General features: G+C 47.2%; 5 protein-coding genes across 5 annotated transcripts; all 5 read left to right on the top strand.

Moving 5' to 3' along the window:
- The first annotated feature begins 1,719 nt into the window (after positions 1–1,719).
- On the top strand, positions 1,720–1,971 carry LOC127664168 (transcription elongation factor 1 homolog). The gene has a single exon (XM_052156030.1). The coding sequence runs from the start codon at positions 1,720–1,722 to the stop codon at positions 1,969–1,971; it is 252 nt and encodes an 83-aa protein (XP_052011990.1).
- A 4,789-nt stretch (positions 1,972–6,760) lies between these two features.
- On the top strand, positions 6,761–7,012 carry LOC127664167 (transcription elongation factor 1 homolog). Its single transcript, XM_052156029.1, has one exon. The coding sequence runs from the start codon at positions 6,761–6,763 to the stop codon at positions 7,010–7,012; it is 252 nt and encodes an 83-aa protein (XP_052011989.1).
- A 4,811-nt stretch (positions 7,013–11,823) lies between these two features.
- On the top strand, positions 11,824–12,075 carry LOC127664166 (transcription elongation factor 1 homolog). The gene has a single exon (XM_052156028.1). The coding sequence runs from the start codon at positions 11,824–11,826 to the stop codon at positions 12,073–12,075; it is 252 nt and encodes an 83-aa protein (XP_052011988.1).
- Positions 12,076–16,847: 4,772 nt separating this feature from the next.
- Positions 16,848–17,099, top strand: LOC127664165 (transcription elongation factor 1 homolog). Its single transcript, XM_052156027.1, has one exon. It carries the CDS (start codon positions 16,848–16,850, stop codon positions 17,097–17,099), a length of 252 nt encoding a protein of 83 aa, XP_052011987.1.
- A 4,775-nt stretch (positions 17,100–21,874) lies between these two features.
- On the top strand, positions 21,875–22,126 carry LOC127664164 (transcription elongation factor 1 homolog). The gene has a single exon (XM_052156026.1). The coding sequence runs from the start codon at positions 21,875–21,877 to the stop codon at positions 22,124–22,126; it is 252 nt and encodes an 83-aa protein (XP_052011986.1).
- Positions 22,127–23,174: the final 1,048 nt, after the last annotated feature.

Genomic DNA, 23,174 nt, shown 5'->3' with positions numbered 1-23,174 from the left:
AATTTTTCTGTTCCATACAGGGTTTCTCTGTGTAGCCCTGGCTGTCCTGAAACTCACTCTGTAGACTAGGCTGGCCTCGAAGTCAGAAATATGCCTGCCTCTGCCTCTCAAGAGCTGGGATTAAAGGTGTGAGCCACCACTTTCCGGATTAATTTTTTGTTTCTTTGTTTTATATATATATATATATATTTGAGACAGGGTTTCTCTGTGTAGCCCTGGCTGTGCTAGAACTCTCTCTGTAGACCACCAGGCTTGGCCTCAAACTCAGAAATCAGCCTGCCTCTGCCTCCCAAGGGCTGGGATTAAAGGTGTGTGCCTCCACTGCCCAGCTTGAAAGTCAGGAAATGAAATAAAAATATGTAGCAGTGGAGGATGAGGATCTGGGTGTAGCCATGGGAAGGTTGCAAATGCCAGGGAAGTGAGAGTTTCCTAGGATCCAACAGGGATGGCTTTAGTGAAAATGCACAGTGAAGACAAGATAGAACCTGTACAGACAGGCGCCAGTAGATAGGCAAGGCCCCCATTCAAGGGATGGGGCCACCCACCCTTCTCAAAGGTTTGTTTTTAATTATTATTTATTTATTGAATGTATATGAGAAAACTATCACTGTCTTCAGACAAGGTTTGAACCCAGAAATGTTCCTGTTCTAAGGAAAGATAGACACAAACAATGAAGCAGAGACTGAAGGAGGGGCCATCCGGGGACCTTCCCCCACGGGGATCCGTCCTGTTCACAGACATCAAAGCCAGACACTGTTGCTGTTGAAAATTGGAGCTTGGTGACAGGAACTCGGTGTGGCTGTTTCCACGGAGGTTCGGCCGGCACCTGACCAATGTAGCTGGGATGATCACAGCCTACCATCAGGCTGAGGCAGCTGACCAAGATGAAGGAGCTGGCTGAAGGACTGGAGGAGCAGAGGGGGACTGCAACACCACAGGAACAACAATGTTTGCTAACCAGACCACCCAGAGCTCCCGGGGAGGGACTAGACCACCAACCAGGGAGAGCACAGGGAGGGGGTCCATGGCTCCAGACACATAGGAAGCAGAGGAGCCCTTCTCTGACATCAGTAGGAGGGGAGACCCTTGGTCCTGAGGAGGTTTGATGAGCCCGCAAAGGGGGATGCAGTAGCTGTGGGGCTTGTGTTGCATCACCCCCACGGAGGCAAAGGGAAGAGGGGAGAGGGCAGATGGGTGAGGGGATTGAGGAGGGATAAAGCGGAAGGGGGATGACATTTGAGATATAACGGAAAGGAATAACACATTTTGAAAAAAAACATAATAAACAATGAATTGTCCTTTTGTTCGATTGGTTGGTGTGGTGATTGAAATATGCTTGGAAGAGGGTGTGGTACTGTCAAAGGGTGTGGCCTTGTTCGAGGAGGTGTGTCCCTGCGGAGGCGGGGCTTGGAGGAAATATATACTCAAGTTCTGCTCAGTGTGAGACACAATAGTCTCTCCTTGCTACCTTCTAACTGGGAAGCAGAGGCCAGCAAATACCTGGTCTAGGTCAGCCCGGTATGTAGAGTCCCACCACTTCTTTGCGCTCATGCATTTACTAGGTAGCACATCTTTTGGAACGGACTTCAACCTTAGACCCACTGAACCAACTAGCCTCGTGCGACTGAGCAACTAACAAGTAGATTCTTTTACTTCCCGTTCACAGGGCACCATTGTTGGAGAAGTTGGACTACAGATTGGTTTATCCCCTCTGCAGCCATGGGACGAAGGAAGTCCAGCCGGAAGCCGCCCTCCCAGAAGAAGAGGACAGGCACTCTGGAGACCGAGTTCACTTGCCCTTTCTGCAACCACGAGAAGTCTTGTGAGGTGAAAATGAACCATGCTCGAAAGATCGGAGACATCTCCTGTGCCGTGTGCCGAGAGGAATTCCAGACGCCCATCACACACCTGTCAGAACCAGTGGATGTGTTCAGCGACTGGGTAGACGCCTGTGAGGCAGCCAATCTGTAGTGATGTCAAGGATCTGCCCCTCCCCAGCCCCCCTATGGCTACTGAGCCAGAGAATCTCCAGGACTCTGGGGTATAGGTCCAGGGCTGGGACAGCCCTCCCTCTGTGTGGATGGAGTGGATGTGAGTGACTCCTGTGGCTGGGCTTTGCGGGGGAATACCATTCTCTTAGTTTGCTTTTGTAGAAAAGGTAGGGGCTAGTTGCAGAAACTCATGGGTCTGTCAGTAAAGCAACCAGTGTGTAAGGCAAAAGAGAAGCGGGCTTGGGGGGTGGGGGGTGCGAGTGGGGGATGGGGTGGTGGTAGCACACGCCTTTAATCCCAGCACTTGGGAGGCAGAGGCAGGCAGATTTCTGACTTTGAGGTCAGCCTGGTCTACAGCAGGATTCCATGACAACCAGGACTACACAGAAAAAAAAAAAAAAAACCTGTCTCGAAAAAACAAAAACAAAAACAAAAACAAAGAAAAAAACGAGTTCCAGTGCTGTCAGGACTACTCAGAAAAGCCTCATCTGAGAAAGAAAGGGACGTCTTACCTGGCTTGGTCCTCCTTCAGAGAAGATGTGCTCACCAACTCTATACCTGCGCCTCTTCAGCTATCTCAGGACCAACTTGAAGCTGAAGAAATGTCAAAAAGATTCCAAGATTAGGGCAGACCTCACTGGTCTCCTCGCGAACAGTGCTTCCATGATACTGATACAGGAAAGGCTGGAGTCTGCCCTTGTTGGAGTATTTTGGAAATGGAGATACTTTCCCAGAAATCCATGTGGCCCATTGTCCTCTGGATATGGGAGGAAGAAAAGCATTTATAGCAGAGGACTGCCTGGGCTAGCCTCTGGGAGAGAAGATGCGCCTCACCCTGGAGAGGCTTCAGACCCTAGAGAGTGGGGAGGCGGGTGGGGTGTGCTGGTGGGGAGTGGGGACATCTTCTTGGAGACAAGGGGAACAAGAATAGGATGAGGAACTGTGGGGGGGTGGCCGGGAGGGAAGGTCAGTAGGGGGATTAGGACTGAATTGTAAAAAAACAAGATTAAAGATAAGAAAAAGAAAACACACATAACTTTGCTTTCTTTCATTGTTTTCTTTAAGATTTATTTATTTTATATGTGGGAGTTCAGTGGTGTTTCTCTTCAGAAACACCAGAAGAGGCTATCAGATCCTGTTACAGATGGTTGCTGGGAATTGAATTCAGGGCCTGTGGATGAACAGCCAGTGCTCTTAAACACTGAGCCACGTCTCCAGCCTATGACTTTGACTTCCTACATGCAAAGTTAATGTTCAACTGTTCATGAATAATGTGTTTGCCTGACTGTCTAGACTTCCGGAAAGCCCATTTGTCCATGAGCATGTATCCAATAGATTAAAATTTTGGTTCTTGCTGGGCGGTGGTGGCCCACGCCTGTAATCCCAGCACTCTGGGAGGCAGAGGCAGGTGGATTTCTGAGTTCGAGCCCAGCCTGGTCTACAGAGTGAGTTCCAGGATAACCAGGGCTACACAGAGAAACCCTGTCTCTAAAACCAAATCCACCCCCCCCCAAAAAAAATGGTTCTTCTATCATGTCAGTCATGACCAAATCACTAAAAAAATTGATAACTGCAAAATAATTCACACACTCTCTGAATAATTAAAATGATTTTTCATTGAAATTTAAATTGGGGAAATTGGGTTTTATTTCTCGAATGGCAAATAAAACTGATTTCAATGCACAATTGGAGAATGTTTGGATTTAATATCAATGAGAAATGACTTAACATCATCATAACTATTCTAGAGTTCTAACATCTGATACTATTTTGAGAAACATTTGGCCAAGTATCCTCCAGACCATGCATGAGTTACATAAAGCAACCTGTCTGCTGAACCCTGTGCCTCTAGCCTTTCCCACATGTGTAATTTGGTGGAATTTTCAAAGCAAAGTCTATTGGCCAGAGGGGTGTGGCTAGTTCTACACTTCTCAGCATCACAGAGCTCTTAAAAAGTCACAGCTGATCATCAACTCTGGCTTGAATTCCCAAGTCCTCCAGAATTCACCTCCCCTAAAATTGAGCATTCAAATTTTCATGTGTGTGAGTGTGTGTGTGTGTGTGTGTGTGTGTGTGTGTTATACAAAGAAAGAGACAGACATAGAGAGAATAATGGAAAGAATAACAAGCAATGGATTTGGGAAGGAGTAGAAGGATGGGGACATTGGAGAGGTTGGAAGGCTGGGGCAGAATGATGGAATTATAAAATGTTCTAAAAATTAACAATTAATTAAAACTAGCATCTTGGGGATGGAGATGTAGTTCAGTGGGAGAGTGGTGACTTAGCATGCTCAATGGTTTGGATCTGACACCCTATGTTGTTTAAAAAGTTTCAAGACTAAGTGCTACTTACTATACTATCTGCTTTTGTGTCAAGTTAACGCAGTCTGGAGTTATCTCAGAGAAAGGAGCTTCAGTTGAGGAAATGCCTCCATGAGATCCAGCTGTGGGACATTTTCTCAATTAGTGAACAAGCAGGGAGGGCCCCTTGTGGGTGGTGCTATTCCTTGGCTGGTGGTCTTGGGTTCTATAAGAAAGCAAGCTGAGCAAGCCAGTAAGAAACATCCCTCCATGGCCTCTGCATCAGCTCCTGTTTCCTGACCTGCTTGAGTTCCAGTCCTGACTTCCTTTGGTGATAAACAACTGTGTAAAAGTATAAGCCTAATAAACCCTTTCCTCCCTAACTGACTTCTTGGTCGTGATGTTTTGTCCAAGAATAGACACCATGACTTCTACACTATGACAGACTGAGTGTTCATGAAGCTGGCTATTACTTTAAAGTTTGGAGGGACTGGGATTTCCTCTTTTGTGAGTTGTATGCCTGTCTCCCTTTCCCATTCACATACTAGTTTCTTATTGTGGATTTGTGAAAACTGCTTCTATATTGCTTTTATAATGTTTATTTTCACCATTAATCATGATTTTCCAGGGAGGTCGAGGGAGTTGGGGAAATGAAACCAAGAGAGGAAGGGGAGGGAAAGGTGCGTGAGGATCAGGTCGTGGACTGGACAGGAGAGAGGTAAGAGAAGGTCAGAAAATCTTTTTCTTTAAATTTTTCTGTTCCATACAGGGTTTCTCTGTGTAGCCCTGGCTGTCCTGAAACTCACTCTGTAGACTAGGCTGGCCTCGAAGTCAGAAATATGCCTGCCTCTGCCTCTCAAGAGCTGGGATTAAAGGTGTGAGCCACCACTTTCCGGATTAATTTTTTGTTTCTTTGTTTTATATATATATATATATATTTGAGACAGGGTTTCTCTGTGTAGCCCTGGCTGTGCTAGAACTCTCTCTGTAGACCACCAGGCTTGGCCTCAAACTCAGAAATCAGCCTGCCTCTGCCTCCCAAGGGCTGGGATTAAAGGTGTGTGCCTCCACTGCCCAGCTTGAAAGTCAGGAAATGAAATAAAAATATGTAGCAGTGGAGGATGAGGATCTGGGTGTAGCCATGGGAAGGTTGCAAATGCCAGGGAAGTGAGAGTTTCCTAGGATCCAACAGGGATGGCTTTAGTGAAAATGCACAGTGAAGACAAGATAGAACCTGTACAGACAGGCGCCAGTAGATAGGCAAGGCCCCCATTCAAGGGATGGGGCCACCCACCCTTCTCAAAGGTTTGTTTTTAATTATTATTTATTTATTGAATGTATATGAGAAAACTATCACTGTCTTCAGACAAGGTTTGAACCCAGAAATGTTCCTGTTCTAAGGAAAGATAGACACAAACAATGAAGCAGAGACTGAAGGAGGGGCCATCCGGGGACCTTCCCCCACGGGGATCCGTCCTGTTCACAGACATCAAAGCCAGACACTGTTGCTGTTGAAAATTGGAGCTTGGTGACAGGAACTCGGTGTGGCTGTTTCCACGGAGGTTCGGCCGGCACCTGACCAATGTAGCTGGGATGATCACAGCCTACCATCAGGCTGAGGCAGCTGACCAAGATGAAGGAGCTGGCTGAAGGACTGGAGGAGCAGAGGGGGACTGCAACACCACAGGAACAACAATGTTTGCTAACCAGACCACCCAGAGCTCCCGGGGAGGGACTAGACCACCAACCAGGGAGAGCACAGGGAGGGGGTCCATGGCTCCAGACACATAGGAAGCAGAGGAGCCCTTCTCTGACATCAGTAGGAGGGGAGACCCTTGGTCCTGAGGAGGTTTGATGAGCCCGCAAAGGGGGATGCAGTAGCTGTGGGGCTTGTGTTGCATCACCCCCACGGAGGCAAAGGGAAGAGGGGAGAGGGCAGATGGGTGAGGGGATTGAGGAGGGATAAAGCGGAAGGGGGATGACATTTGAGATATAACGGAAAGGAATAACACATTTTGAAAAAAAACATAATAAACAATGAATTGTCCTTTTGTTCGATTGGTTGGTGTGGTGATTGAAATATGCTTGGAAGAGGGTGTGGTACTGTCAAAGGGTGTGGCCTTGTTCGAGGAGGTGTGTCCCTGCGGAGGCGGGGCTTGGAGGAAATATATACTCAAGTTCTGCTCAGTGTGAGACACAATAGTCTCTCCTTGCTACCTTCTAACTGGGAAGCAGAGGCCAGCAAATACCTGGTCTAGGTCAGCCCGGTATGTAGAGTCCCACCACTTCTTTGCGCTCATGCATTTACTAGGTAGCACATCTTTTGGAACGGACTTCAACCTTAGACCCACTGAACCAACTAGCCTCGTGCGACTGAGCAACTAACAAGTAGATTCTTTTACTTCCCGTTCACAGGGCACCATTGTTGGAGAAGTTGGACTACAGATTGGTTTATCCCCTCTGCAGCCATGGGACGAAGGAAGTCCAGCCGGAAGCCGCCCTCCCAGAAGAAGAGGACAGGCACTCTGGAGACCGAGTTCACTTGCCCTTTCTGCAACCACGAGAAGTCTTGTGAGGTGAAAATGAACCATGCTCGAAAGATCGGAGACATCTCCTGTGCCGTGTGCCGAGAGGAATTCCAGACGCCCATCACACACCTGTCAGAACCAGTGGATGTGTTCAGCGACTGGGTAGACGCCTGTGAGGCAGCCAATCTGTAGTGATGTCAAGGATCTGCCCCTCCCCAGCCCCCCTATGGCTACTGAGCCAGAGAATCTCCAGGACTCTGGGGTATAGGTCCAGGGCTGGGACAGCCCTCCCTCTGTGTGGATGGAGTGGATGTGAGTGACTCCTGTGGCTGGGCTTTGCGGGGGAATACCATTCTCTTAGTTTGCTTTTGTAGAAAAGGTAGGGGCTAGTTGCAGAAACTCATGGGTCTGTCAGTAAAGCAACCAGTGTGTAAGGCAAAAGAGAAGCGGGCTTGGGGGGTGGGGGGTGCGAGTGGGGGATGGGGTGGTGGTAGCACACGCCTTTAATCCCAGCACTTGGGAGGCAGAGGCAGGCAGATTTCTGACTTTGAGGTCAGCCTGGTCTACAGCAGGATTCCATGACAACCAGGACTACACAGAAAAAAAAAAAAAAAAAAAAAAAAAAAAAAAAAAAAAAAACCTGTCTCGAAAAAACAAAAACAAAAACAAAGAAAAAAACGAGTTCCAGTGCTGTCAGGACTACTCAGAAAAGCCTCATCTGAGAAAGAAAGGGACGTCTTACCTGGCTTGGTCCTCCTTCAGAGAAGATGTGCTCACCAACTCTATACCTGCGCCTCTTCAGCTATCTCAGGACCAACTTGAAGCTGAAGAAATGTCAAAAAGATTCCAAGATTAGGGCAGACCTCACTGGTCTCCTCGCGAACAGTGCTTCCATGATACTGATACAGGAAAGGCTGGAGTCTGCCCTTGTTGGAGTATTTTGGAAATGGAGATACTTTCCCAGAAATCCATGTGGCCCATTGTCCTCTGGATATGGGAGGAAGAAAAGCATTTATAGCAGAGGACTGCCTGGGCTAGCCTCTGGGAGAGAAGATGCGCCTCACCCTGGAGAGGCTTCAGACCCTAGAGAGTGGGGAGGCGGGTGGGGTGTGCTGGTGGGGAGTGGGGACATCTTCTTGGAGACAAGGGGAACAAGAATAGGATGAGGAACTGTGGGGGGGTGGCCGGGAGGGAAGGTCAGTAGGGGGATTAGGACTGAATTGTAAAAAAACAAGATTAAAGATAAGAAAAAGAAAACACACATAACTTTGCTTTCTTTCATTGTTTTCTTTAAGATTTATTTATTTTATATGTGGGAGTTCAGTGGTGTTTCTCTTCAGAAACACCAGAAGAGGCTATCAGATCCTGTTACAGATGGTTGCTGGGAATTGAATTCAGGGCCTCTGGATGAACAGCCAGTGCTCTTAAACACTGAGCCACGTCTCCAGCCTATGACTTTGACTTCCTACATGCAAAGTTAATGTTCAACTGTTCATGAATAATGTGTTTGCCTGACTGTCTAGACTTCCGGAAAGCCCATTTGTCCATGAGCATGTATCCAATAGATTAAAATTTTGGTTCTTGCTGGGCGGTGGTGGCCCACGCCTGTAATCCCAGCACTCTGGGAGGCAGAGGCAGGTGGATTTCTGAGTTCGAGCCCAGCCTGGTCTACAGAGTGAGTTCCAGGATAACCAGGGCTACACAGAGAAACCCTGTCTCTAAAACCAAATCCAACCCCCCCCCCAAAAAATGGTTCTTCTATCATGTCAGTCATGACCAAATCACTAAAAAAATTGATAACTGCAAAATAATTCACACACTCTCTGAATAATTAAAATGATTTTTCATTGAAATTTAAATTGGGGAAATTGGGTTTTATTTCTCAAATGGCAAATAAAAATGATTTCAATGCACAATTGGAGAATGTTTGGATTTAATATCAATGAGAAATGACTTAACATCATCATAACTATTCTAGAGTTCTAACATCTGATACTATTTTGAGAAACATTTGGCCAAGTATCCTCCAGACCATGCATGAGTTACATAAAGCAACCTGTCTGCTGAACCCTGTGCCTCTAGCCTTTCCCACATGTGTAATTTGGTGGAATTTTCAAAGCAAAGTCTATTGGCCAGAGGGGTGTGGCTAGTTCTACACTTCTCAGCATCACAGAGCTCTTAAAAAGTCACAGCTGATCATCAACTCTGGCTTGAATTCCCAAGTCCTCCAGAATTCACCTCCCCTAAAATTGAGCATTCAAATTTTCATGTGTGTGAGTGTGTGTGTGTGTGTGTGTGTGTGTGTGTGTGTGTTATACAAAGAAAGAGACAGACATAGAGAGAATAATGGAAAGAATAACAAGCAATGGATTTGGGAAGGAGTAGAAGGAGGGGGACATTGGAGAGGTTGGAAGGCTGGGGCAGAATGATGGAATTATAAAATGTTCTAAAAATTAACAATTAATTAAAACTAGCATCTTGGGGATGGAGATGTAGTTCAGTGGGAGAGTGGTGACTTAGCATGCTCAATGGTTTGGATCTGACACCCTATGTTGTTTAAAAAGGTTCAAGACTAAGTGCTACTTACTATACTATCTGCTTTTGTGTCAAGTTAACGCAGTCTGGAGTTATCTCAGAGAAAGGAGCTTCAGTTGAGGAAATGCCTCCATGAGATCCAGCTGTGGGACATTTTCTCAATTAGTGAACAAGCAGGGAGGGCCCCTTGTGGGTGGTGCTATTCCTTGGCTGGTGGTCTTGGGTTCTATAAGAAAGCAAGCTGAGCAAGCCAGTAAGAAACATCCCTCCATGGCCTCTGCATCAGCTCCTGTTTCCTGACCTGCTTGAGTTCCAGTCCTGACTTCCTTTGGTGATAAACAACTGTGTAAAAGTATAAGCCTAATAAACCCTTTCCTCCCTAACTGACTTCTTGGTCGTGATGTTTTGTCCAAGAATAGACACCATGACTTCTACACTATGACAGACTGAGTGTTCATGAAGCTGGCTATTACTTTAAAGTTTGGAGGGACTGGGATTTTCTCTTTTGTGAGTTGTATGCCTGTCTCCCTTTCCCATTCACATACTAGTTTCTTATTGTGGATTTGTGAAAACTGCTTCTACATTGCTTTTATAATGTTTATTTTCACCATTAATCATGATTTTCCAGGGAGGTCGAGGGAGTTGGGGAAATGAAACCAAGAGAGGAAGGGGAGGGAAAGGTGCGTGAGGATCAGGTCGTGGACTGGACAGGAGAGAGGTAAGAGAAGGTCAGAAAATCTTTTTCTTTAAATTTTTCTGTTCCATACAGGGTTTCTCTGTGTAGCCCTGGCTGTCCTGAAACTCACTCTGTAGACTAGGCTGGCCTCGAAGTCAGAAATATGCCTGCCTCTGCCTCTCAAGAGCTGGGATTAAAGGTGTGAGCCACCACTTTCCGGATTAATTTTTTGTTTCTTTGTTTTATATATATATATATATATTTGAGACAGGGTTTCTCTGTGTAGCCCTGGCTGTGCTAGAACTCTCTCTGTAGACCACCAGGCTTGGCCTCAAACTCAGAAATCAGCCTGCCTCTGCCTCCCAAGGGCTGGGATTAAAGGTGTGTGCCTCCACTGCCCAGCTTGAAAGTCAGGAAATGAAATAAAAATATGTAGCAGTGGAGGATGAGGAACTGGGTGTAGCCATGGGAAGGTTGCAAATGCCAGGGAAGTGAGAGTTTCCTAGGATCCAACAGGGATGGCTTTAGTGAAAATGCACAGTGAAGACAAGATAGAACCTGTACAGACAGGCGCCAGTAGATAGGCAAGGCCCCCATTCAAGGGATGGGGCCACCCACCCTTCTCAAAGGTTTGTTTTTAATTATTATTTATTTATTGAATGTATATGAGAAAACTATCACTGTCTTCAGACAAGGTTTGAACCCAGAAATGTTCCTGTTCTAAGGAAAGATAGACACAAACAATGAAGCAGAGACTGAAGGAGGGGCCATCCGGGGACCTTCCCCCACGGGGATCCGTCCTGTTCACAGACATCAAAGCCAGACACTGTTGCTGTTGAAAATTGGAGCTTGGTGACAGGAACTCGGTGTGGCTGTTTCCACGGAGGTTCGGCCGGCACCTGACCAATGTAGCTGGGATGATCACAGCCTACCATCAGGCTGAGGCAGCTGACCAAGATGAAGGAGCTGGCTGAAGGACTGGAGGAGCAGAGGGGGACTGCAACACCACAGGAACAACAATGTTTGCTAACCAGACCACCCAGAGCTCCCGGGGAGGGACTAGACCACCAACCAGGGAGAGCACAGGGAGGGGGTCCATGGCTCCAGACACATAGGAAGCAGAGGAGCCCTTCTCTGACATCAGTAGGAGGGGAGACCCTTGGTCCTGAGGAGGTTTGATGAGCCCGCAAAGGGGGATGCAGTAGCTGTGGGGCTTGTGTTGCATCACCCCCACGGAGGCAAAGGGAAGAGGGGAGAGGGCAGATGGGTGAGGGGATTGAGGAGGGATAAAGCGGAAGGGGGATGACATTTGAGATATAACGGAAAGGAATAACACATTTTGAAAAAAAACATAATAAACAATGAATTGTCCTTTTGTTCGATTGGTTGGTGTGGTGATTGAAATATGCTTGGAAGAGGGTGTGGTACTGTCAAAGGGTGTGGCCTTGTTCGAGGAGGTGTGTCCCTGCGGAGGCGGGGCTTGGAGGAAATATATACTCAAGTTCTGCTCAGTGTGAGACACAATAGTCTCTCCTTGCTACCTTCTAACTGGGAAGCAGAGGCCAGCAAATACCTGGTCTAGGTCAGCCCGGTATGTAGAGTCCCACCACTTCTTTGCGCTCATGCATTTACTAGGTAGCACATCTTTTGGAACGGACTTCAACCTTAGACCCACTGAACCAACTAGCCTCGTGCGACTGAGCAACTAACAAGTAGATTCTTTTACTTCCCGTTCACAGGGCACCATTGTTGGAGAAGTTGGACTACAGATTGGTTTATCCCCTCTGCAGCCATGGGACGAAGGAAGTCCAGCCGGAAGCCGCCCTCCCAGAAGAAGAGGACAGGCACTCTGGAGACCGAGTTCACTTGCCCTTTCTGCAACCACGAGAAGTCTTGTGAGGTGAAAATGAACCATGCTCGAAAGATCGGAGACATCTCCTGTGCCGTGTGCCGAGAGGAATTCCAGACGCCCATCACACACCTGTCAGAACCAGTGGATGTGTTCAGCGACTGGGTAGACGCCTGTGAGGCAGCCAATCTGTAGTGATGTCAAGGATCTGCCCCTCCCCAGCCCCCCTATGGCTACTGAGCCAGAGAATCTCCAGGACTCTGGGGTATAGGTCCAGGGCTGGGACAGCCCTCCCTCTGTGTGGATGGAGTGGATGTGAGTGACTCCTGTGGCTGGGCTTTGCGGGGGAATACCATTCTCTTAGTTTGCTTTTGTAGAAAAGGTAGGGGCTAGTTGCAGAAACTCATGGGTCTGTCAGTAAAGCAACCAGTGTGTAAGGCAAAAGAGAAGCGGGCTTGGGGGGTGGGGGGTGCGAGTGGGGGATGGGGTGGTGGTAGCACACGCCTTTAATCCCAGCACTTGGGAGGCAGAGGCAGGCAGATTTCTGACTTTGAGGTCAGCCTGGTCTACAGCAGGATTCCATGACAACCAGGACTACACAGAAAAAAAAAAAAAACCTGTCTCGAAAAAACAAAAACAAAAACAAAGAAAAAAACGAGTTCCAGTGCTGTCAGGACTACTCAGAAAAGCCTCATCTGAGAAAGAAAGGGACTTCTTACCTGGCTTGGTCCTCCTTCAGAGAAGATGTGCTCACCAACTCTTTACCTGCGCCTCTTCAGCTATCTCAGGACCAACTTGAAGCTGAAGAAATGTCAAAAAGATTCCAAGATTAGGGCAGACCTCACTGGTCTCCTCTCGAACAGTGCTTCCATGATACTGATACAGGAAAGGCTGGAGTCTGCCCTTGTTGGAGCATTTTGGAAATGGAGATACTTTCCCAGAAATCCATGTGGCCCATTGTCCTCTGGATATGGGAGGAAGAAAAGCATTTATAGCAGAGGACTGCCTGGGCTAGCCTCTGGGAGAGAAGATGCGCCTCACCCTGGAGAGGCTTCAGACCCTAGAGAGTGGGGAGGCGGGTGGGGTGTGCTGGTGGGGAGTGGGGACATCTTCTTGGAGACAAGGGGAACAAGAATAGGATGAGGAACTGTGGGGGGGTGGCCGGGAGGGAAGGTCAGTAGGGGGATTAGGACTGAATTGTAAAAAAACAAGATTAAAGATAAGAAAAAGAAAACACACATAACTTTGCTTTCTTTCATTGTTTTCTTTAAGATTTATTTATTTTATATGTGGGAGTTCAGTGGTGTTTCTCTTCAGAAACACCAGAAGAGGCTATCAGATCCTGTTACAGATGGTTGCTGGGAATTGAATTCAGGGCCTCTGGATGAACAGCCAGTGCTCTTAAACACTGAGCCACGTCTCCAGCCTATGACTTTGACTTCCTACATGCAAAGTTAATGTTCAACTGTTCATGAATAATGTGTTTGCCTGACTGTCTAGACTTCCGGAAAGCCCATTTGTCCATGAGCATGTATCCAATAGATTAAAATTTTGGTTCTTGCTGGGCGGTGGTGGCCCACGCCTGTAATCCCAGCACTCTGGGAGGCAGAGGCAGGTGGATTTCTGAGTTCGAGCCCAGCCTGGTCTACAGAGTGAGTTCCAGGATAACCAGGGCTACACAGAGAAACCCTGTCTCTAAAACCAAATCCAACCCCCCCCCCAAAAAATGGTTCTTCTATCATGTCAGTCATGACCAAATCACTAAAAAAATTGATAACTGCAAAATAATTCACACACTCTCTGAATAATTAAAATGATTTTTCATTGAAATTTAAATTGGGGAAATTGGGTTTTATTTCTCAAATGGCAAATAAAAATGATTTCAATGCACAATTGGAGAATGTTTGGATTTAATATCAATGAGAAATGACTTAACATCATCATAACTATTCTAGAGTTCTAACATCTGATACTATTTTGAGAAACATTTGGCCAAGTATCCTCCAGACCATGCATGAGTTACATAAAGCAACCTGTCTGCTGAACCCTGTGCCTCTAGCCTTTCCCACATGTGTAATTTGGTGGAATTTTCAAAGCAAAGTCTATTGGCCAGAGGGGTGTGGCTAGTTCTACACTTCTCAGCATCACAGAGCTCTTAAAAAGTCACAGCTGATCATCAACTCTGGCTTGAATTCCCAAGTCCTCCAGAATTCAACTCCCCTAAAAATGAGCATTCAAATTTTCATGTGTGTGAGTGTGTGTGTGTGTGTGTGTGTGTGTGTTATACAAAGAAAGAGACAGACATAGAGAGAATAATGGAAAGAATAACAAGCAATGGATTTGGGAAGGAGTAGAAGGAGGGGGACATTGGAGAGGTTGGAAGGCTGGGGCAGAATGATGGAATTATAAAATGTTCTAAAAATTAACAATTAATTAAAACTAGCATCTTGGGGATGGAGATGTAGTTCAGTGGGAGAGTGGTGACTTAGCATGCTCAATGGTTTGGATCTGACACCCTATGTTGTTTAAAAAGGTTCAAGACTAAGTGCTACTTACTATACTATCTGCTTTTGTGTCAAGTTAACGCAGTCTGGAGTTATCTCAGAGAAAGGAGCTTCAGTTGAGGAAATGCCTCCATGAGATCCAGCTGTGGGACATTTTCTCAATTAGTGAACAAGCAGGGAGGGCCCCTTGTGGGTGGTGCTATTCCTTGGCTGGTGGTCTTGGGTTCTATAAGAAAGCAAGCTGAGCAAGCCAGTAAGAAACATCCCTCCATGGCCTCTGCATCAGCTCCTGTTTCCTGACCTGCTTGAGTTCCAGTCCTGACTTCCTTTGGTGATAAACAACTGTGTAAAAGTATAAGCCTAATAAACCCTTTCCTCCCTTACTGACTTCTTGGTCGTGATGTTTTGTCCAAGAATAGACACCATGACTTCTACACTATGACAGACTGAGTGTTCATGAAGCTGGCTATTACTTTAAAGTTTGGAGGGACTGGGATTTCCTCTTTTGTGAGTTGTATGCCTGTCTCCCTTTCCCATTCACATACTAGTTTCTTATTGTGGATTTGTGAAAACTGCTTCTATATTGCTTTTATAATGTTTATTTTCACCATTAATCATGATTTTCCAGGGAGGTCGAGGGAGTTGGGGAAATGAAACCAAGAGAGGAAGGGGAGGGAAAGGTGCGTGAGGATCAGGTCGTGGACTGGACAGGAGAGAGGTAAGAGAAGGTCAGAAAATCTTTTTCTTTAAATTTTTCTTTTCCATACAGGGTTTCTCTGTGTAGCCCTGGCTGTCCTGAAACTCACTCTGTAGACTAGGCTGGCCTCGAAGTCAGAAATATGCCTGCCTCTGCCTCTCAAGAGCTGGGATTAAAGGTGTGAGCCACCACTTTCCGGATTAATTTTTTGTTTCTTTGTTTTATGTATATATACATATTTGAGACAGGGTTTCTCTGTGTAGCCCTGGCTGTGCTAGAACTCTCTCTGTAGACCAGGCTTGGCCTCAAACTCAGAAATCAGCCTGCCTCTGCCTCCCAAGGGCTGGGATTAAAGGTGTGTGCCTCCACTGCCCAGCTTGAAAGTCAGGAAATGAAATAAAAATATGTAGCAGTGGAGGATGAGGATCTGGGTGTAGCCATGGGAAGGTTGCAAATGCCAGGGAAGTGAGAGTTTCCTAGGATCCAACAGGGATGGCTTTAGTGAAAATGCACAGTGAAGACAAGATAGAACCTGTACAGACAGGCGCCAGTAGATAGGCAAGGCCCCCATTCAAGGGATGGGGCCACCCACCCTTCTCAAAGGTTTGTTTTTAATTATTATTTATTTATTGAATGTATATGAGAAAACTATCACTGTCTTCAGACAAGGTTTGAACCCAGAAATGTTCCTGTTCTAAGGAAAGATAGACACAAACAATGAAGCAGAGACTGAAGGAGGGGCCATCCGGGGACCTTCCCCCACGGGGATCCGTCCTGTTCACAGACATCAAAGCCAGACACTGTTGCTGTTGAAAATTGGAGCTTGGTGACAGGAACTCGGTGTGGCTGTTTCCACGGAGGTTCGGCCGGCACCTGACCAATGTAGCTGGGATGATCACAGCCTACCATCAGGCTGAGGCAGCTGACCAAGATGAAGGAGCTGGCTGAAGGACTGGAGGAGCAGAGGGGGACTGCAACACCACAGGAACAACAATGTTTGCTAACCAGACCACCCAGAGCTCCCGGGGAGGGACTAGACCACCAACCAGGGAGAGCACAGGGAGGGGGTCCATGGCTCCAGACACATAGGAAGCAGAGGAGCCCTTCTCTGACATCAGTAGGAGGGGAGACCCTTGGTCCTGAGGAGGTTTGATGAGCCCGCAAAGGGGGATGCAGTAGCTGTGGGGCTTGTGTTGCATCACCCCCACGGAGGCAAAGGGAAGAGGGGAGAGGGCAGATGGGTGAGGGGATTGAGGAGGGATAAAGCGGAAGGGGGATGACATTTGAGATATAACGGAAAGGAATAACACATTTTGAAAAAAAACATAATAAACAATGAATTGTCCTTTTGTTCGATTGGTTGGTGTGGTGATTGAAATATGCTTGGAAGAGGGTGTGGTACTGTCAAAGGGTGTGGCCTTGTTCGAGGAGGTGTGTCCCTGCGGAGGCGGGGCTTGGAGGAAATATATACTCAAGTTCTGCTCAGTGTGAGACACAATAGTCTCTCCTTGCTACCTTCTAACTGGGAAGCAGAGGCCAGCAAATACCTGGTCTAGGTCAGCCCGGTATGTAGAGTCCCACCACTTCTTTGCGCTCATGCATTTACTAGGTAGCACATCTTTTGGAACGGACTTCAACCTTAGACCCACTGAACCAACTAGCCTCGTGCGACTGAGCAACTAACAAGTAGATTCTTTTACTTCCCGTTCACAGGGCACCATTGTTGGAGAAGTTGGACTACAGATTGGTTTATCCCCTCTGCAGCCATGGGACGAAGGAAGTCCAGCCGGAAGCCGCCCTCCCAGAAGAAGAGGACAGGCACTCTGGAGACCGAGTTCACTTGCCCTTTCTGCAACCACGAGAAGTCTTGTGAGGCGAAAATGAACCATGCTCGAAAGATCGGAGACATCTCCTGTGCCGTGTGCCGAGAGGAATTCCAGACGCCCATCACACACCTGTCAGAACCAGTGGATGTGTTCAGCGACTGGGTAGACGCCTGTGAGGCAGCCAATCTGTAGTGATGTCAAGGATCTGCCCCTCCCCAGCCCCCCTATGGCTACTGAGCCAGAGAATCTCCAGGACTCTGGGGTATAGGTCCAGGGCTGGGACAGCCCTCCCTCTGTGTGGATGGAGTGGATGTGAGTGACTCCTGTGGCTGGGCTTTGCGGGGGAATACCATTCTCTTAGTTTGCTTTTGTAGAAAAGGTAGGGGCTAGTTGCAGAAACTCATGGGTCTGTCAGTAAAGCAACCAGTGTGTAAGGCAAAAGAGAAGCGGGCTTGGGGGGTGGGGGGTGCGAGTGGGGGATGGGGTGGTGGTAGCACACGCCTTTAATCCCAGCACTTGGGAGGCAGAGGCAGGCAGATTTCTGACTTTGAGGTCAGCCTGGTCTACAGCAGGATTCCATGACAACCAGGACTACACAGAAAAAAAAAAAAAAAACCTGTCTCGAAAAAACAAAAACAAAAACAAAGAAAAAAACGAGTTCCAGTGCTGTCAGGACTACTCAGAAAAGCCTCATCTGAGAAAGAAAGGGACGTCTTACCTGGCTTGGTCCTCCTTCAGAGAAGATGTGCTCACCAACTCTTTACCTGCGCCTCCTCAGCTATCTCAGGACCAACTTGAAGCTGAAGAAATGTCAAAAAGATTCCAAGATTAGGGCAGACCTCACTGGTCTCCTCGCGAACAGTGCTTCCATGATACTGATACAGGAAAGGCTGGAGTCTGCCCTTGTTGGAGTATTTTGGAAATGGAGATACTTTCCCAGAAATCCATGTGGCCCATTGTCCTCTGGATATGGGAGGAAGAAAAGCATTTATAGCAGAGGACTGCCTGGGCTAGCCTCTGGGAGAGAAGATGCGCCTCACCCTGGAGAGGCTTCAGACCCTAGAGAGTGGGGAGGCGGGTGGGGTGTGCTGGTGGGGAGTGGGGACATCTTCTTGGAGACAAGGGGAACAAGAATAGGATGAGGAACTGTGGGGGGGGTGGCCGGGAGGGAAGGTCAGTAGGGGGATTAGGACTGAATTGTAAAAAAACAAGATTAAAGATAAGAAAAAGAAAACACACATAACTTTGCTTTCTTTCATTGTTTTCTTTAAGATTTATTTATTTTATATGTGGGAGTTCAGTGGTGTTTCTCTTCAGAAACACCAGAAGAGGCTATCAGATCCTGTTACAGATGGTTGCTGGGAATTGAATTCAGGGCCTGTGGATGAACAGCCAGTGCTCTTAAACACTGAGCCACGTCTCCAGCCTATGACCTTGACTTCCTACATGCAAAGTTAATGTTCAACTGTTCATGAATAATGTGTTTGCCTGACTGTCTAGACTTCCGGAAAGCCCATTTGTCCATGAGCATGTATCCAATAGATTAAAATTTTGGTTCTTGCTGGGCGGTGGTGGCCCACGCCTGTAATCCCAGCACTCTGGGAGGCAGAGGCAGGTGGATTTCTGAGTTCGAGCCCAGCCTGGTCTACAGAGTGAGTTCCAGGATAACCAGGGCTACACAGAGAAACCCTGTCTCTAAAACCAAATCCACCCCCCCCCCCAAAAAATGGTTCTTCTATCATGTCAGTCATGACCAAATCACTAAAAAAATTGATAACTGCAAAATAATTCACACACTCTCTGAATAATTAAAATGATTTTTCATTGAAATTTAAATTGGGGAAATTGGGTTTTATTTCTCGAATGGCAAATAAAACTGATTTCAATGCACAATTGGAGAATGTTTGGATTTAATATCAATGAGAAATGACTTAACATCATCATAACTATTCTAGAGTTCTAACATCTGATACTATTTTGAGAAACATTTGGCCAAGTATCCTCCAGACCATGCATGAGTTACATAAAGCAACCTGTCTGCTGAACCCTGTGCCTCTAGCCTTTCCCACATGTGTAATTTGGTGGAATTTTCAAAGCAAAGTCTATTGGCCAGAGGGGTGTGGCTAGTTCTACACTTCTCAGCATCACAGAGCTCTTAAAAAGTCACAGCTGATCATCAACTCTGGCGTGAATTCCCAAGTCCTCCAGAATTCAACTCCCCTAAAAATGAGCATTCAAATTTTCATGTGTGTGAGTGTGTGTGTGTGTGTGTGTGTGTGTGTTATACAAAGAAAGAGACAGACATAGAGAGAATAATGGAAAGAATAACAAGCAATGGATTTGGGAAGGAGTAGAAGGAGGGGGACATTGGAGAGGTTGGAAGGCTGGGGCAGAATGATGGAATTATAAAATGTTCTAAAAATTAACAATTAATTAAAACTAGCATCTTGGGGATGGAGATGTAGTTCAGTGGGAGAGTGGTGACTTAGCATGCTCAATGGTTTGGATCTGACACCCTATGTTGTTTAAAAAGTTTCAAGACTAAGTGCTACTTACTATACTCTCTGCTTTTGTGTCAAGTTAACGCAGTCTGGAGTTATCTCAGAGAAAGGAGCTTCAGTTGAGGAAATGCCTCCATGAGATCCAGCTGTGGGACATTTTCTCAATTAGTGAACAAGCAGGGAGGGCCCCTTGTGGGTGGTGCTATTCCTTGGCTGGTGGTCTTGGGTTCTATAAGAAAGCAAGCTGAGCAAGCCAGTAAGAAACATCCCTCCATGGCCTCTGCATCAGCTCCTGTTTCCTGACCTGCTTGAGTTCCAGTCCTGACTTCCTTTGGTGATAAACAACTGTGTAAAAGTATAAGCCTAATAAACCCTTTCCTCCCTAACTGACTTCTTGGTCGTGATGTTTTGTCCAAGAATAGACACCATGACTTCTACACTATGACAGACTGAGTGTTCATGAAGCTGGCTATTACTTTAAAGTTTGGAGGGACTGGGATTTCCTCTTTTGTGAGTTGTATGCCTGTCTCCCTTTCCCATTCACATACTAGTTTCTTATTGTGGATTTGTGAAAACTGCTTCTATATTGCTTTTATAATGTTTATTTTCACCATTAATCATGATTTTCCAGGGAGGTCGAGGGAGTTGGGGAAATGAAACCAAGAGAGGAAGGGGAGGGAAAGGTGCGTGAGGATCAGGTCGTGGACTGGACAGGAGAGAGGTAAGAGAAGGTCAGAAAATCTTTTTCTTTAAATTTTTCTGTTCCATACAGGGTTTCTCTGTGTAGCCCTGGCTGTCCTGAAACTCACTCTGTAGACTAGGCTGGCCTCGAAGTCAGAAATATGCCTGCCTCTGCCTCTCAAGAGCTGGGATTAAAGGTGTGAGCCACCACTTTCCGGATTAATTTTTTGTTTCTTTGTTTTATGTATATATACATATTTGAGACAGGGTTTCTCTGTGTAGCCCTGGCTGTGCTAGAACTCTCTCTGTAGACCAGGCTTGGCCTCAAACTCAGAAATCAGCCTGCCTCTGCCTCCCAAGGGCTGGGATTAAAGGTGTGTGCCTCCACTGCCCAGCTTGAAAGTCAGGAAATGAAATAAAAATATGTAGCAGTGGAGGATGAGGATCTGGGTGTAGCCATGGGAAGGTTGCAAATGCCAGGGAAGTGAGAGTTTCCTAGGATCCAACAGGGATGGCTTTAGTGAAAATGCACAGTGAAGACAAGATAGAACCTGTACAGACAGGCGCCAGTAGATAGGCAAGGCCCCCATTCAAGGGATGGGGCCACCCACCCTTCTCAAAGGTTTGTTTTTAATTATTATTTATTTATTGAATGTATATGAGAAAACTATCACTGTCTTCAGACAAGGTTTGAACCCAGAAATGTTCCTGTTCTAAGGAAAGATAGACACAAACAATGAAGCAGAGACTGAAGGAGGGGCCATCCGGGGACCTTCCCCCACGGGGATCCGTCCTGTTCACAGACATCAAAGCCAGACACTGTTGCTGTTGAAAATTGGAGCTTGGTGACAGGAACTCGGTGTGGCTGTTTCCACGGAGGTTCGGCCGGCACCTGACCAATGTAGCTGGGATGATCACAGCCTACCATCAGGCTGAGGCAGCTGACCAAGATGAAGGAGCTGGCTGAAGGACTGGAGGAGCAGAGGGGGACTGCAACACCACAGGAACAACAATGTTTGCTAACCAGACCACCCAGAGCTCCCGGGGAGGGACTAGACCACCAACCAGGGAGAGCACAGGGAGGGGGTCCATGGCTCCAGACACATAGGAAGCAGAGGAGCCCTTCTCTGACATCAGTAGGAGGGGAGACCCTTGGTCCTGAGGAGGTTTGATGAGCCCGCAAAGGGGGATGCAGTAGCTGTGGGGCTTGTGTTGCATCACCCCCACGGAGGCAAAGGGAAGAGGGGAGAGGGCAGATGGGTGAGGGGATTGAGGAGGGATAAAGCGGAAGGGGGATGACATTTGAGATATAACGGAAAGGAATAACACATTTTGAAAAAAAACATAATAAACAATGAATTGTCCTTTTGTTCGATTGGTTGGTGTGGTGATTGAAATATGCTTGGAAGAGGGTGTGGTACTGTCAAAGGGTGTGGCCTTGTTCGAGGAGGTGTGTCCCTGCGGAGGCGGGGCTTGGAGGAAATATATACTCAAGTTCTGCTCAGTGTGAGACACAATAGTCTCTCCTTGCTACCTTCTAACTGGGAAGCAGAGGCCAGCAAATACCTGGTCTAGGTCAGCCCGGTATGTAGAGTCCCACCACTTCTTTGCGCTCATGCATTTACTAGGTAGCACATCTTTTGGAACGGACTTCAACCTTAGACCCACTGAACCAACTAGCCTCGTGCGACTGAGCAACTAACAAGTAGATTCTTTTACTTCCCGTTCACAGGGCACCATTGTTGGAGAAGTTGGACTACAGATTGGTTTATCCCCTCTGCAGCCATGGGACGAAGGAAGTCCAGCCGGAAGCCGCCCTCCCAGAAGAAGAGGACAGGCACTCTGGAGACCGAGTTCACTTGCCCTTTCTGCAACCACGAGAAGTCTTGTGAGGTGAAAATGAACCATGCTCGAAAGATCGGAGACATCTCCTGTGCCGTGTGCCGAGAGGAATTCCAGACGCCCATCACACACCTGTCAGAACCAGTGGATGTGTTCAGCGACTGGGTAGACGCCTGTGAGGCAGCCAATCTGTAGTGATGTCAAGGATCTGCCCCTCCCCAGCCCCCCTATGGCTACTGAGCCAGAGAATCTCCAGGACTCTGGGGTATAGGTCCAGGGCTGGGACAGCCCTCCCTCTGTGTGGATGGAGTGGATGTGAGTGACTCCTGTGGCTGGGCTTTGCGGGGGAATACCATTCTCTTAGTTTGCTTTTGTAGAAAAGGTAGGGGCTAGTTGCAGAAACTCATGGGTCTGTCAGTAAAGCAACCAGTGTGTAAGGCAAAAGAGAAGCGGGCTTGGGGGGTGGGGGGTGCGAGTGGGGGATGGGGTGGTGGTAGCACACGCCTTTAATCCCAGCACTTGGGAGGCAGAGGCAGGCAGATTTCTGACTTTGAGGTCAGCCTGGTCTACAGCAGGATTCCATGACAACCAGGACTACACAGAAAAAAAAAAAAAAAAAAAAACCTGTCTCGAAAAAACAAAAACAAAAACAAAGAAAAAAACGAGTTCCAGTGCTGTCAGGACTACTCAGAAAAGCCTCATCTGAGAAAGAAAGGGACTTCTTACCTGGCTTGGTCCTCCTTCAGAGAAGATGTGCTCACCAACTCTTTACCTGCGCCTCTTCAGCTATCTCAGGACCAACTTGAAGCTGAAGAAATGTCAAAAAGATTCCAAGATTAGGGCAGACCTCACTGGTCTCCTCGCGAACAGTGCTTCCATGATACTGATACAGGAAAGGCTGGAGTCTGCCCTTGTTGGAGTATTTTGGAAATGGAGATACTTTCCCAGAAATCCATGTGGCCCATTGTCCTCTGGATATGGGAGGAAGAAAAGCATTTATAGCAGAGGACTGCCTGGGCTAGCCTCTGGGAGAGAAGATGCGCCTCACCCTGGAGAGGCTTCAGACCCTAGAGAGTGGGGAGGCGGGTGGGGTGTGCTGGTGGGGAGTGGGGACATCTTCTTGGAGACAAGGGGAACAAGAATAGGATGAGGAACTGTGGGGGGGTGGCCGGGAGGGAAGGTCAGTAGGGGGATTAGGACTGAATTGTAAAAAAACAAGATTAAAGATAAGAAAAAGAAAACA

Source organism: Apodemus sylvaticus, chromosome 13 (genome assembly GCF_947179515.1).
Source record: "Apodemus sylvaticus chromosome 13, mApoSyl1.1, whole genome shotgun sequence".
In the NCBI taxonomy this organism is placed as follows: Eukaryota; Metazoa; Chordata; class Mammalia; order Rodentia; family Muridae; genus Apodemus; species Apodemus sylvaticus.
Note: the sequence above shows the minus strand (reverse complement) of the source record. Positions and strands in the feature narration are given on the sequence as shown.